Source organism: Monodelphis domestica, chromosome 3 (assembly GCF_027887165.1).
Source record: "Monodelphis domestica isolate mMonDom1 chromosome 3, mMonDom1.pri, whole genome shotgun sequence".
In the NCBI taxonomy this organism is placed as follows: Eukaryota; Metazoa; Chordata; class Mammalia; order Didelphimorphia; family Didelphidae; genus Monodelphis; species Monodelphis domestica.
The window spans coordinates 208,389,682-208,406,456 of NC_077229.1; the positions used below are offsets into that span (position 1 = coordinate 208,389,682).

A 16,775-nucleotide genomic window follows, 5' to 3' on the forward strand; every position below is an offset into this window, starting at 1 on the left:
ATTTAAAATGCTATTCATTGCCATAGAAGGAACTGATGGAGTCTGAATGCAGAAGCATACCATTTTTCTTTTTTGTTTTTCATAATTTTTTTCTTAAATGTGTGATGTGTTTTCTTTCACAGCATGTCAAATATGGAAATATATACTACATGATGGCACGTGTCTAACCTGTATCAGATTGATGCCTCAAGGAGAAGGAAGGGCAGGGAGGGAAGAGATTTTGGATCACAAAATGTTAAAAACTGTTTCCATACACAATTGGGGAAAAAATACAAAATATTACTGGGGGGTAAAAAAAAAATTGCTTTCTCTTCATAAACGTGTGAACATTTTACTATATTTTTCTAAACTTTCTTTCCAAGGCCTTTTTAATGCCTTTAACCTTCATCAAGTTGCTTTAAAGATATATGTAGAAGAAAAAGTTGCTTTCATATGTGACAAAGTTTTTCACTTTTTAATCCTTCAGAATTTACCACCCTCCCTCATCCCACCCCTATCTCCCAAAAAGCTACAATGAAGGCCAGCCTTCAAAGGTCTTTTGTTTCTTATGCATAAAATGTAGGAGCTGGATCAGATGACCTCTGATATATTTCTAGCTCTAAATCTATGATCTCTATGATCACATAAAGGAATTTTGAAATTATTTCTATGATCTCTCAAACCAGGCAATTTTTTAAAAGTTTTAAGGTTCTGTCTTTATGAGTTATTTTCTCCTTGCCATTCCACTTTCCTAAATCATGAAATGACATCCCCTCTCCCCTTGTAACAAAAGACAATCAATTAAGCAAAATCTACTAGCATATGACAATATATGCAGCATTCTATATTGTAGTCCTCTCTCCCACCCCAAATTCTTCCCCCAAAAAATAAGGCCAACTCATTTCCTCAAGTTTTTCTTAGTTTGACCATTAAAATTTATATTTAGCTTTATATTAGTAATGTTTTGCTGATATTACTATAGTCATATATAGTTTCCATTATATATACTTCCTTAACTATGCATCAAGTCACATTAGTCTTCTAATGAATATCTTTTATATTTATCATTTCTTATAAGCATTAATAAAATGCAATTTTCTTACATTACATTTAACTGCAGGAATGTGTGAAATATGCCATATACCATAAGAGTAAGTTGATGTTATGATGGTTTTGCTAATCTGTTTTTCCCTCACTATTTTTGGATGGGAAAGGAGTGGAAACATTTTGAAATTAAAGAGTTTTGGCAAAAAAAGTATTATCAATAAAATTTTTTTAAAAGCAAGTAATGGGGGGGGGGGGAAGAAAAGAAAATGATCTTTGTTTCCAATGAATAATGTTTGGAAATGACCAAATAAAAATTAAAAAATAAAAAAACAAAAATAAATAAAAGCAAGTAATGATGTAACCTCCTTCATACCATGTCTTCTCTTCTTTTAAAGAGGTAACATAGCCTCTATGTTTCATAACTGAATTAAATATTTTAAACACAAAACTGCTTTGCTTGTATTTATTTCACACATTAGAATAAAAATAGGTACAAAGATCACTTCTGCCTTCATGGAGCTTGACTTAACCAGGGAGAAACAAATACATAACTCATAAATATGCAAAATATACACAAAAAGTAAATCTAAATTAATGGTATGGGGAGCTCTAACTACTGGGTAGGATGAGGCTAGCCCTTCTGTAGAAGAAGGCACCTCAGCTATGCTTTGAAATAAGCTTAAGGACTTGAAGTCAAGAAAGCATACAGTCAGTTCAATAACAGGGTGAGGGCAAGAAACTGAGTGTCACAAAGAGCAAGTTGGCCAGTTTGTCAGGAGCACAGAGCATATGATGAGAAATACTATGAAACCATGAAGATCAATTGCAGCCAAATTGGGAAGCTCTTTCAAAGACAGAAGAAGGCAACTGTATTTGATTCTAGATACAATTAGAAGTCATTGAAGGAGTATCTGCTTAAGGGTTATGTAGAGGCGTGGTGACATGGTGACAAGGGCCCTAAGGAGAATGATTGTGGTCTTAGTTGAAATAAGGAGATATAAGATGCAACAGACCATTGCAGAGAATGAACAGTTAAGAATAACTCTGTAACTGGGTTACTGGAAGGATAAGAGAATCCTTGACAAAAATAAGGCTACCTAGGCAGAAATGTCCAGCAGGCAGTAAATCATAGAGCTCTAGAGAAAAAATGAGGCCTGGATGTAGATCTGTCAGTCATGTGGGAACTACTAAGATCACCAAGGAAAAATTTAGAGAAAAGAGAACCAATGCCAACACAGGGCACTAGAGTACAAACAATAATAATCCAGCAAAGGGAACTAAAAGAACAGTCCAACTGGAAGAGAATTACAACAGATCAACATCATGAAAACCCAGAGAGGAGGCAGTATACATGTGCAAGGATGGGTTAATCACTGTCAATTGGGCTGAGAAGAATGAGGACTGAAAAAAGACCATTAGATTTAGCAATTAAGCTAAATTCTTGAAGAGTTGGTATGGCCAATTTGAGAAGTTAATGGGAAGTAAGGACATCTAGACAACTTTCTTTAAGAGTCTGGCAAGAAAAAGAAGAGATATAATCAATCGCTTAAGGGCATAGCAGGAGTGTAAGTGTAGGCTTTCTGAGTTTGGGGGAAATCTGTAAGTGGCAAAGAAGGAAAGAGCCACCGAGTAAAGAGAGGCTGAAGATTAGAAAGAGAGAATGGATTCCTTCTTAGAAATCATTCACTTCTCTTACCTGATAAGTTGTGTTCATTGTCTAATAATACCATTCTTGACTCTCAGCTGTAGGAGGGGGAAATCAAACTTACCAACAATTTCAATTATCTTTTTTTCCCCACTCTGACACTCAAAATAACTCACTTTTAACATTTTTTTATTTGCAGTGTTCTTTCCACATTCTCTCCTTAGTTGTTCACTCATAGCCTGTAATTCTCTTCCAAAGTGGATCATTCTTTCAATGGCTGCTTGACTTCCTCCACAAAGCTGTCGCCTCAAGTGACTTGAATCAACTTCTACAAGAACAATGACCTTCCATCAGTAATAACACACATAAAAAAATTAAGCCTATTACTACCCCTGTGAAAATATGATTTATGCAAGCAAGACAATTCTATTTATGAAATATATCTTACATTTCAATTAAGAGAGTGATACTAATGAAGCCTAACTTAGGCATCTAGCTTTATAGCTATGGCCAACATTTAGCCATATAACAAGTATATTTTATCCACTTGTAAAATCAATTAGGAGTCCAATGGACAAAATGAAACTAAGGATAAGGAGATTCAAATTCCTTTTTTATTTGTTACTGATTCTGTGTTACCTCTGAGCATCTTATGGTGTGCTATGTTTCTAATGCTGTCTTCGCCTTTTCCAAGTCAAAAAAGCTTAAAAAACATATACAGGTAAATCATAAGAGGGCAACAACTTAGGCAAAATGGAAAATGTTACTGGTAAAGTCCCCAAGCAGCATGAAATCAAAAGGTTACACTATGTCAGGCTGCTTTAACTACTATGCAGTTAATAATGGAATGAACTAATAAGAATAAGGAAAAGTAAAATTTCTTTCTGGAAACCAAGAGGTGGACTGCTTAATCCTTTAACAATCCTACCAAGTCTTTACTAAAGCCATATTCCTAAATAATAGTAGGTCATTATTCTCTTATAACTTCTCTCTTTTCCACACAAGTCACTTAACTCCCATTGCCTAGCCCTTACCACTCTTCTGCCTTAGAACCAATACCCAGTATTGATTCTAAGATGGAAGGTAAGGGTTATTTAAAAAAAAAAGAGAATAGTTCTAAATTACCTTAATTGCCAAGTCACTTTTCCAGATAAAAACATGTTCTTTCAAAGTTGATTCCATCATTAATACAAATAGAAGTTGCAGCTGCTTTTAACTAGAAATTTTTTTGCTTTAAAAGGGTACATAGCTCTTAATTAACAAGTTTATTTTTAAAGGGTAATACATATCCTTGCATTTAAAAAGCATATTTCCTTATAAACACTCTAGGAACATTTGTTTCTTTACTAACAATCGAATAAATGTGTTTACCTCAACACAATGATGAAATCCAATGCTGCCATGGAGTTTCTGCTGAATAAATCATTTAAAAGCTTCAATAATTTTAACTCTCCCAACTGTGGAGAATTCTGATAAATCACTGAACTGTGTGGAACTATTTGCAACATAAGGTAACAGCACAGTGCAATTATGCATGCTATTAAAATGGAGAATGACAGCTCAATTACATGGAGTTCAATTTGGCTGGAAAAAAGCCAACAAAAACCATTTCAATCCAACTGGACTTCTGGGCTAGTCTAAATAAACTGGACTTTCCACATTCCCTACCTTCACACGTACATAGTCTTAACACTAATTTGAGGAGTATCATTGCTACTAATAGCTACAATAATTTTATCCAGAAAAATTACTTAGATGTACCCCTACACTATCCAACAAGGAAAAATATCAAGACATTTGGTTTACAAAGGAATTATTTAAAAGAATGATTGGTAACTCACTTCTACATTCTCCAACCTCCCTAGTAATCTCCCTTGAAAATACTGATGAAATTAAGTAAACTTTATTACTTTAAAATGCAAAAACCACACATCTTTAAATTCAATTTGTATCTGTCAGCTGTGAATGAGGACAAGTAAACATAACCTTACAGCTACCATTGTAATTGAAAATACAAGAAATATCACTGCAGACCCATTTCGGTGTCACATTCTTCCATTTCGTGGTCATGCTTAGAGCTACCATTTAGGAAACCATTGGATGAAGTCTCTCCAACTCCATTGGAATAGTGATCAGTTTCCATGTCTACATCATTGCTACAAAAGGGGAAAAAAACCTAATTATAAGAAATATCATACCTGTATAAAGTTTGGTTTAAAGTAAATTCTTATTTAAGTTATATTACTCCATAAGATAATAGAGCATAAAAACTTTAAATAAAGGTATTTAGTCAAAACTAAAATATATTCATGATAAATACATAGTTGATTTCCTATCAGATGATCTAGACTTCTGGGAAAGAAGGAAACAAATACATAAAATAAAGTTTTTTTTTAAGATTATTAATAAATAAACAGGCAAAAAGAAAGTGTTTTTTCTTTTTCAAAGGATTTTCATATACATTTTCTTTTGACCCTCACAATAATCAATATACCAATGAAAATTGTTTACAAACTGTTGTTCTTGCTGACAACAAAATTCTAATACTGATTTGAAGCTCTAGACTTTGACTTTTCTAGCTCTTTTCCACATACTATCTAGAATGAAAATGTGTCAACCATTCTGAAAAGCCCCACTCCATATAAAATTACTCATTCCTCCTATTTATATCTAAACTTATCAAGCATTCTTATTGCTTAAATTCCTCTTCTTCCTCAAAATCATCTCAATAGCCTAATATTTTTTTTCTTTCTTCTCAAACACCTTAAAAAAAAAAGCATCTTGTAGTTAAGTGGTATCTCAGCAGGGTAGCTGTATCTCAGGGTTTCTACTTAGTCTCATACTTCAAGCCCTCTTTAGCGTCCTCTAAGCCACCTAAATTCCATGGCCATGTCAAACCACTATTTTAAATTATTCTCTATATTTGTATTTTTCCCTTCTATTTGATTTCAAAATCCTCTAAATCTATGAATTAATCTCTCTCATATCTTCTTTTATGTTCATCTCCAAGGATAATAATCCAAACTCACTACTTCCAATTCATGTTTGAATAGATTACTTAAAACAATTAACTCCCCCCCCCCCATTATTTTTCATTGGTTAATTTTGGGACATCTAATCAAATATTCTCCTACTATCTCAAACTGAATAAGTAAAGCAGAACATTTCTCCTTTCTATTCAGGGGTGATTCTGGGAGTGGAACCCATGATAGGATAGGTTCTCACTGTATTCCATGGAACAGTTCCAAACAGAAACATTATAGAAATATTTTATTAGGTTCTAGTGCCCAATGCCTAATAGTGAATACTTCATATATGTAACTTTGGTTAAGTCAATTAACCTTCCTCCTTCCCTCTTTCTCTCTCTCTCTCTCCATTATTGTAATAACACATATACATGCAGAACAAAAGGGCTATTTTCATTCATTCTCCCTACCTTCAGGTTCTCTTTTTTTATTTCCCTGATCCTAGATACTTATATCCTGATCTAGCAAGAGTCCCAGGATAGATCTCTACCTAAGTCCACACTTTTAATATGCTGCTATTAATAATCACTTTAGGACCCATAAAGATTACTATGCAACTAGGTTATTAAGTATGGAGTGATTGCTTACCTGGTGAAGCTATTAATTTGTTGTGATCTCGACACATTTATACTATTCAGTTCTGGAACATTTAAACTGGTTGACTGGTGTTTACTATGACAATAAGACTGATGTGCTTTATTTGAAATTACTCCATTACTACAACTTTCAAAACCTGAAGAAAACAGTAATAAATGAGGAATAAAAGATTTAATAATAAAAAATTTAATTTGATCATGTGGTCAGGGTCTAAACTAAATTAGCAAAATATTTCACATCTGTATTAGTCACAATACAGAAGACAATAAAGATCTCAAATACCACACAACAAATGAAAAAAAATTTAGTAAGTATTTATATTACTTACCAGGCACTATTTTAATTTTTAACAGATTTATTTAAAAAAATAACGGTTGGGGAAGGTAGGTGGCACAGTAGATAGTGCCAGATCTTGAGTCAGGCGGGCTTGGGTTCAAATCAGACCTCAGACACATCCTACTTGTGTGATACTGGGCAAGTCACTTAACTCTGTTTGCCTAGCTCTTGCCCATCTTAGAACTGTTGTATGACAGAAAGTAAGGGGTTTATATATATATATATGTATGTCACCGATAATAAAGTGAAGTTGATTTTGCTAATGAATTCAAATTGATTGAAAAGGGCTGAAAAATTTAAATAGTTAATATGAGTTTCCTAAGTGTCAGAACATATTAATACCCAAAGTATTAGTAGATATTCTCTAGTAAAATATATGGCAACCTTATTTAAGAGATGTATAAGCTTAAGATGGATTGTACTATGGCATTTTACTATAGATTTTGGTGGCTTTTACTATGGCAAATAAATTAATGTTCCCTGCGATTTAATCTAGTTTATTATAAAATATATGGAAACATAAACGTTCAGCCTTAAATAGGTACCACTTTCAGATCAAGCTTAAGAATATAACTTGAAAATCCTTCCTAGATGACAACCCATATAATACTCAAAAAGTTTGGCTCATTTAGTTACCCTATGACCAGATTTCAATAAAAAAGATCACAACTATAATATTTTTGGATGGGCAATGTGAATCTGTTTTGCTTGCTATACATATTTTTTACATCCCACTTTTGGAAGAGCAGTGTGAGGGAAAGAATCAATGTTGTTAATTGGGGGAAAACCATCACCTCCACTCAACTGAAAAGTTTTAAAGATAGCTTAAATATTAATATTCCTATAGAGATTTCACTCTTGAAGAAGCATAGAACCACAGAGTCATGTACTTATTGTTGGAATGGACTTTGAAGGCCATCTATTGCTATTTTACAACTAAGACAAATGAGGTACAAAGGAGTAAAATGACTTGTCTAGTGTCATAGAACTAAATCATTGAGGTGAGATTTGAAACCAAATCTTCCTGACTCTAAGTCTATATATATAGCACACTCACAATGACAAACATCATTAAGTTCTTATCATATTGAAATCAAGCAAAGAATTGCAATTGGCTAAAACTCAGCATTCAATGTTAGCTTTCAAAGGAACCTTTCTGAAAACCATTTTGTGGAGCTTTTTTCTTTACTCACTTATTAAAATTATAAGGAAAAGTAAAATATCAAGTTTTTAAAATGAAGCTCACCAGAAAAATGTGTGGTGCTTCCTTTGCTTGATGCTAAACTGTGGATATTCATACCATGGCTGGGGCTCATGCTTGGACTACTAAATGGTCGAGGACTAACAGGATAACTGTCTTGAGATTTTGGACTCCGACCTCCTAAACATCTTACTTCACTATCAGTACCATTCACCATTTCTATAAACTGCCGCACCCTAAAGAATAAAAGAAAGATGACATTATAATATACATCATACAAAGGCCTTCACCGTGTTGCTTTATCTTAATGCATTTGACAGCACCTGACATATTAACAGTCTGAATTTTAAGTAAATAATTATGGAAAATCTCAGAGAAACAATTTTCAGAAATTTGCCAAAACTATATACAAATACTGGGAATGGTGGACAAAGGAGGGGACAAGTCATTTTTTATGCTAAAAAGGAATTAAAGGAACTAATCATTCAGTTAATAAGCAAAATATCAAAATGAGATTTTATTTGAAACCAGTCAGATTCCTAAGAATGAGATCTTAAGAAAATAAATATCAATTTTAAGAGTCTGTAGAAGTTCTACTCTCTTGCATGAAAAGTTTTTTCTGTGAGAAATATAACTCCAGAACTAAGAAAAATTTTTATGCAAAAAAAAAAAAATTTGAATTGAGGAAGCAGGCTAACTTTTATTAAAGAAATCCCTAAACTTACTGCAAGAGTGAATTTTTAAAACAAAAAAGATAGTTAAATACTACAATGAAGAATTATAGAAAGAAAATATGTTAAGTCAGATATCAGAATAATATATTTGTTTAACAATGTTTTCATTATTTAGATGTTCCATTTTAAAGGAAAAATCTTACAAATATTTAAATCAAAGCAAAATTAAATTTAGGTATTGACAGTATTCAAATGATATAGTCCATAAATCAAATAACCTAAAAAGAACTCACTTTAATGTGAATAAGAGATTAGGATTTCTTTCAAGTAAACTTGGATATAACTGTTGTGTTGTTTCAATGGCTTCTCCCATTCTTCCTGCTAATACCAATTTCTGAATTCCTGTTCATTAAAAATAAAATAAAAAGTTAACTTAAAAAAAGCTAAAAGAATAAAAGCCACTTAAAGGTCTGCAACAATTATTATTTACTCACAATGATAGATTTATATTTCCTTCTTGAAAGTCTTGCTTTCAAAAAGAAATTGAAAACACGCATTGGGTTAAAGGCATATCATAAATAATATTAAATGGATCACTTTTTAAAAAACAATATAACTTTAAGCAAAACAACACTGCAAAAGGGAACTTAAGTTACAGAGAAATAATATTTTCAATACTTAGAAAAGCAATTGAGGAATAAGCAAACCAATATTAAGGAAATTAACTAACTACACTAGGGTGTATCCAGTAGCCCTATCTTCCAAAAATGTGACTGTGTCTCAGTCAAATAACATTAAAGTACTTTTTAGTTAAATTGAATAAATGCTGTTATTTTGAAGTAACACTGGTCAAGCTATTTTTGACATGTTTGTCTGATCAAAAAAATTCAAAGTCATATAGTTGTACTCAAAACAAAAAAAAAACTTAGGCCAACGTAAAAATAATGATAAAAAATGCTAAATAAACACTGCAATTAGGAAGGCTAATGAACCCAAAAAACAATTAAAATTCTTTATTAGGTTTTGATTCCTAACCTCTAATTCTTGTCCCCAAAAAGGGACTATACTTTGCATATTAATATGGCTTTAATCTGAAATTTTTTTCAAAAGTAGTAAGTATACTCTTATAAAGTTGCCTTTGTTGCCAATAAAACAAATTCTGATATAAGTTAGAGGCATATAATCCATGACCAATAGTCAAACTAATTTGCCATTGTAGCAATAGGGCCACAACCCATCTCATTAGCACCAGTCCCCACCAATTATTTAAATCATCTTTATTTTAAGTATCTTCTACTTAAGAAACTTTTGTTCCAAAGTAAAGAGAATACATGATTTTTTTTTCTTCAAAGAACTTAGCATCAGTTAGGAAGATACTTCTTACCAAAAACTTTTGCAATATTATTTTTGTATCAATATATAGAATTCTATGGCAATTCTCTTTCTTAAGTCATTTTCTTTGAAATTGACTATCTAAATGTTTATTAGAATGAACTTTGTAGATTTGAAATTATTCTAAAATCATGTAAATGAACATTTTAAAATGAAAAGCATTAGAAGCAAACTTCATAAAAATGTCATAGATGAAATTTAAACCCTAAATAAAATACATTAATCATATTGCACTGAGTTCTTACTTTGTCTATTCTTAATTGAAGCTAATTCTTCTAGGACAGTCTGGTCTGTAGATCTGGCAAATGCTTCTGCTGTCGCACAGTAGCCATGATGTACTAAGTAAGATGAAACCATTCTTTAAAAAAAAACAAACATATCCTTAATTGAATAAATACATATTTTTCCTATGAGTTTGGTATTTAAAGGTATTTCTTAGATTTTAGAATTCAACTTTTAAAGCTGTCTAAATAAATCACACATCATCCATCTATGTAGCTTTTATAAAAGAAAAACATCCTTAGATTGCTTATTACTATAGAATAGGAATAAATGTTCTCTTTTTTCTAAATGTCTGCTGCTTATCACACCAAAGTCTTTCTTCACAAGATTTAGAGCTAAAATGAATGTAGAACTAAGGTAAAATACTTGGTCTAAATTCATACAGATGGTATGCAGTTGAGCCATCATTCAAACTCAGCCCTTAATCTAATCCAGAATTCCTTCCACTGAACCATGATGCCTTCTTATCTATCCTCTCTTATTTCTACTAATTATACTCTTTTCCCATAAATTCTAATTGAGTAATACATGTATCCAGATCTGGCCTCTTCTACCCCGTGGCTAGTTGAGGTGTTATTTGGGGTGGAAGGATAACTAAATCTCATTCAATTTAACATTTATTAAGAGCTTACTAGATGCAAAGAAAGCACTGATAGGTAAAATAAATTGCAAAAAAGAAAAAAGTCCCTAACCTCAGGCATTCTACTGAAGAGGAGACATGTGCACACAGAAGAAAAATAAAATAATACAAGATAGTGAGTGTTAGAAACAAAGAGATCTATACAAAGTACCATGGATGGAGAAAACACTTTAAATTAGGGTCTTGAGTAGATGATATCAGGAAAGATTGTAGAGAAAATGTGGTGTCTACGTTGAGTTATCAAGCAAGATAAAGATTCTGAAAAGTAGAAATAAGGAAGATATTATAAGAATAGGAAAAACACAGAGAGGTCTCAGATGTAATGTCAAGTTTAAGGACTAAATAAACTACAATGAAAAGTACATAGGGAGTAACATGATCTATGGTTGGAAAGATAAAATGGAGCCAGAGTATAGATAGAATTAAATGCTAGCCAGCCTGAAAAGTTTGTATTTTACCCTCAACCTGTGCCTTAGAAAGTTAATATTGGCAATTGCAGGGATGAACTGAAAATAAGAAACATCAGACCCAAAGAGACCAATTTCCTAGCTACCATAGTACTATAAGCTAGGCAAGTGGTAATGAGGACCTAAATGAGGACTGTAGCTGGATGAATGCAAACAAGGAGATGATGTTAAACAGATAAAACTGACAAGACTTGACAACTGATTAAGAGTAAGGACAGTCTATATATATATATGACTCTGAGATTATAAACCTACATGTCTAGAAGAATTGTGATATCATCATTGCAAATGAGAAAGTTTAGAAGAAGAATAAGCTTTAGGAAGGAATTGAGAGGTGAAGTTTTGGGTATGTTGAACATCAAGTACTAATGAACTATGAGGCAGAGATGTCCTACAGGCAACAGAAGATGTACGGTAAAGATTTGGACTCAGTATTTAAATGAATCACTTGCCAAAAAAAAAAAAAACAACCCAATTAAACCCATGAAACCTGATGAAATCTTCAAGAGAAAAATATGAAGGAAGGTGAGCAAATGGAGGTTGCTGATGGGCAATGAGAAGAGAGCCCAAGATAGAGCACTGGGGAACACTCTTACTTCACAGGCAAGAGAGATGAAAAAAGCAGCCAGATCATAAGAAGGGAAACAAGAAAGAAGGGTTGTCATCATAAGTCAAAGGGTCTCCTAAGTTGGAAGGAAACAGTAATTAACAAAATTACAAACTATAAAAGGAGAAAAACACTAAGAAAAGGATATCACAGATGTAGTAATTAAGAGAACATTGGTAATTTGGGGGGGAAAAGCTAAGACGACCAAGGCATTAATTAAAGATCCCAAATAAAAAAACTGCTAAATTCTGTATGTGACTGATAAGAGATCAGTTTCTCAACCAATACTGTGGATAAATAAGATGTGCACAGACAGATAAACATTACTGAATTATATTAAGCCTTCAATTCAATTATTCATAAAAAGATGGAACATAAAAGACAAGAACAACTTACAATTAACATAAGCTCTTGCTTTTCTGAAATATAGGACCTCTAGGTTTTCTTTAGGACCTCTTTTGTTTTCTTTAGGCAGTGTACAATGGATAGAGCATTGGTCCTAGAGTCAGGAAAATGTGCCTGCAAATCCAGGCTCAGACCCTTACTAGTTATGGGATCACTGGGCTAGTCACCTAGCTTCTACTTGTTTCTGCTTCTTCAGCTGTAAAATGAGAATAACAATACCTACCTTGAAAATTAAGTGAGATATTATTTGTAAACACTTAACATAGCACCTGAAACACACAGTAGGTACTATATTCATGCTTATGCTCTTCTTTAAAGTAAACTAAACTTTTTACAAAAATTAAGTGCCCTTACATAAAAGAAGAAAATTTATCAAAGGGAACAGTTTCACTAATAAAACTTTTGCCACTTCATCAACTAATCAATCGAAATTTTATTAAACTTTCATTTCTGCCTAGAACTAAATTAGATTACCTCTTTTTTCTTCCTTTAACAAGTAGCAATCTCAAAGAAACAAATGTCAACATGCTATTAGTATTATGCAAAAGGATCTTGGTGACTAATTACCTAGAAAAATCAGAAACTAAAGAAAGCTATATTTATTCCCTATAAGCTTCTGATAACATCCACAGATAATCATCCTTTAGGTTACAAGGACCCAATCTTATGATAGTTTCATTCTTAATTAAGGTTTTGATGCACAAAGTTAGAGGGCCCTGCCTTCTTTCAAGGTGTTGATCAAAGCTGTCATGCCACACTAGGGAGAAACTAGGAAATTCTGTCCTACAAAGGCACATATTAGCTGTAAGATAAGTCAAGACAAATATGTGAAAGTCCAAAAGTATTCAAGGGATGTAAGCCTTATCTAAAGCACACAAATGCCTTGTCCCAATTTCTACTAGTAAGCTAAAATGTTAACTGCTGAAGAATAACTGACTACCTAACAACATGGTGGTATATAAAGAACCTGTCACAGTCAGCAAGACCCAATTCCAAATCCAGCCTTACACTAACTTAGCTATGAGACCCTGAGCAAGTCACCTAACCTCAGTTTTTTCATCTGTAAATTGGAGATAATAATAGCATAATTACATATTATATGTTTATTATTGTTGTTATAAAATGCAAAAATATGCACTCAAACTTTTCTTCATCATCTATCAGTAAGACTAAATACAAACAACTCTATGGAATTAAATCCCCTGAGGATGATAAAAAGCTCCTTCTAAAGTTAAAGAAATTAGGATGTAATTTGTAATCAATTATATGATTTAAGAAGAACATGGTATTTTTAAAATGTTCCAAGACTGACAAGTCTCCTTGCAAATTTATTTCTATTTAAGGGCTTATGATCTAATGTAACTCAATCATATTTTGTTATCATACCAATTTAAGATTTGGATTTTATAATAGCTTGCTAGAGAAAAGAAAATTAACTTAATCTAAAATCTTACTAAATATGACATCAAATTCAAATAAAGGCATTTTTGTCTAAATTCTACTTCATCTCATGGAAGTACAATAGAAATATTCACTTCTACCATGACAGGCATTTACATCTACATGAATCACAACTTCTAATTGGAGAATCTTGACTGTTCCTTTACTGAATTGATGCTGTGTTCAATTGCAGGTAAGGAAACATACATTTCACCCCAACAATTTAGGAATGCAATTTCTGTTTGCCTGCAATTCCATGTGTGGGTAATGTCATCTAAACAATGTTGCCTACTTTCCTTTGTCAAAGGACTATGTCACACCCAAAGGTTTATGTCTAATCATCTATTAATTTTAGTTTCAAAATGAGAGTAATTACATTGATAGAAAGTTTATCATTAGGATGATCATAATTTAATAGACTATTTTACATATTAAAAATTTCTCTAGATATCAAAATAATAGCAATGGCCAAAATGTTTTATAAAATGCAGTTTTTGAAAATTGTTCAAAGTATTTCACTCTTACTTTTGTATCATGGTCTGCCATTCTCCTTCTCTATCTCCAATAGGAAACCGGTCTATTTGTGCCTGTATTTTAGTTCTCCATTCTCGCATATAATCTTCTATATCAAACACAAAGGGATGTTGCCCAAAATTGGCATCTACAACTTCTCCTGGTGTCTGAAGCCCCACAGTAGGATACAAATTTGGCTGAAAGACAATATAATTTCATTAGTTTCTTTCCTAATACTCCAACTTTAAAAATTTCTTTCTTGGAAATAAAGTTTCAGTAACAAGAGTTTTTTACTGTAACAAATATAGTTTGGTTTTTAAAAAGCATATGTGAATTTATTTTATGTAGACTATTTACAAGTACCCAATTAGTAGACGTTATCTAAAATTATCATTAGATAATCTAGTCCTAAAAACAATTATCATAAGAAACACACATCTGCAAAATTTTCATCCAAAAAAATCAGTTATTTGCAGGAACAAGGCAAAGTTTTTCTCCTGAGACAACTATTTCTATATAGATCTTTCTGAACCATTAGAAACCATTTGAGCAAGTTTGTCTACAGCATTAAAATATGTGAAGAGGCAATTTCTATCCTCAAGGAACCTATACATATTAATATACAAATGAAATAATGTTTATAAAGCACTTTGCAAAATTTAATGGGTCTACAAAAATGTGAGCTATTATGATTATTCAAGTATAGATATATCCATTCACACTTGCATGAGTAGATGTCACTTTCATTTACTTCTACGGATAGGTCTCCCTATCTCACCCAGGCTGGAAGTGGGCACTGACCCTTCTTCTCTGGCCATCCTAGCTTCCAACCACTCCTATACCCTCTCTATATTAATGATTCACTTAGTGCAAATATCCAATCAGCTTAATCCACTGAAGCCCAGAATTCCCGAGTTCCCTCAGGCTAAATGGTTGCAAGGATACTGGTGTGTGCTAGCCTCCAGTTTTAGAAACATTTCTGTAGATTGCATTTTTAAAATGTATTGATGTGAAATACTAACTGTATATGTACTGGGTCCTGGCTGTGCATATATATGCCGTCTTCATCTGTTTGTACATTTAACAGAAAACATCCAGTAAAAAGGGAAGTTTATACAGAATCTTTTATACAATGTTGAACAATCAAATTAGAAAAGGTGAAGAATGCCTATACTTGGGCATATCCAAATTCAATATACATATACCTACACACATTTAGTTCCCAAGATAGAAGATGGATTAAACAACAGCTATTTAATAAATTTTCCTTGAACTGACTGAAGTCTAGGAACATATATTATAAATTATTGTGAACCCAATGTATAGAAAAAATTAATCAATTCTAGTAATAGACCTCTAAGATTTGTGAAGGGCACATGGCTAATCTACTTTAAAAGATGACCATATTGTGTAAAGAATGCTTGAATAGCTCTTGGCTCTTTTTTTTTTGGCTCTTTTGTTGGCTGTTTAACCCTAAGTAAATCACAACATCTAGGAGTTTCAATTCCTAATTTGTAATAGTAGCCATACATAATTCAAATGAGTTTTTATGAAGAACTAATTAGGTAATGTACATAAAAGTACTAAGAGACATAAGTGTTATACAAATGTACATTAAATAATACAGCACTGATGTTTGGCATTAGGGCATATATGTTAAGTTAAACCTTACACTGATACATTCCCTCAAGAAAATTAAAGAAGATAAAAACCAAATATCCTGAACACATATTAAAAGTCATAAGCACTAAAAGTTAAAATCGGATGCATCAAGCACTGATATGCAATCAGAAACCAGAAATAAAAGGAAATAAAGGGAAAATAGAAGCTGTACTGAATTCTCTAACCTGTTAGAATAGAATATGCAAGTAAAACAAAATTTAAAATGTTATCTGTATTTACTAATCTTCCTTATACAAGAGAAATATAGTATTATATCTAGAAAAGACTGAACACATCTACACTCATCCCTGTAATTTTGTTAATAAGGGAACTGAAGTTTACAGAAAGCCTATTGTTTTTTTTCTATTAGAAGCAACACTTATGGAATTGTTTTTTTTAAAGATTAAAGACTTTTTCTATGATGAAGATTATCAAGATAGTGAACCATTTATTCATAAAAATAATAAATATTTAGTCATAATAAACAACCAGGCATATTTTAAAATATACATATTCAACAATGACAAAATTCTAGTCTAATAAATAAATAATTTACATGTTATTGCAAATTTGGAGAATATTATCAACAACAGAAATTGACATTTCTAGATGGAAAAAGTTTGTTTCTAAATGTAAAATTATGATTCAATGATAATCTAAAACCACTTAAGTTTATATAAAATAAATGAATATGATTTCTGAGTATCAATTATACATTATATTAAATTATATTTATAAAATCAACATTATATTAGAAGAATTGTGGGGAGATGGGAAATTAAAATCCTAAGTTTTTATTTACTAAAAATAGAGGGATTGATTTGAAATGTTTATTTTCTAAATATTCCAATGCTACATATAG

At 32.0% G+C, this 16,775-nt stretch overlaps 1 protein-coding gene across 2 annotated transcripts in view; it reads right to left on the reverse strand.

Annotated features, from left to right (window-relative positions):
* The window catches only part of RANBP9 (RAN binding protein 9), an 86,386-nt gene that overhangs the window by 11,063 nt on the left and 58,548 nt on the right, over positions 1 to 16,775 (reverse strand). The window contains exons 6-13 of one of the 2 annotated variants that reach the window (XM_056823445.1): positions 14,264 to 14,448; positions 10,143 to 10,255; positions 8,799 to 8,907; positions 7,877 to 8,067; positions 6,286 to 6,430; positions 4,706 to 4,827; positions 4,043 to 4,084; positions 2,866 to 2,999 (exon numbers count right to left, since the gene is read on the reverse strand). In XM_056823445.1, coding sequence (XP_056679423.1) covers positions 4,044 to 4,084; positions 4,706 to 4,827; positions 6,286 to 6,430; positions 7,877 to 8,067; positions 8,799 to 8,907; positions 10,143 to 10,255; positions 14,264 to 14,448 — 906 coding nt within the window. In that variant the 3' untranslated portion in view covers positions 2,866 to 2,999; position 4,043. Of the gene's footprint in view, positions 1 to 2,847; positions 3,000 to 4,042; positions 4,085 to 4,705; positions 4,828 to 6,285; positions 6,431 to 7,876; positions 8,068 to 8,798; positions 8,908 to 10,142; positions 10,256 to 14,263; positions 14,449 to 16,775 lie in introns of those variants that run through there. The other variant, XM_007487925.3, reaches the window with a different exon arrangement.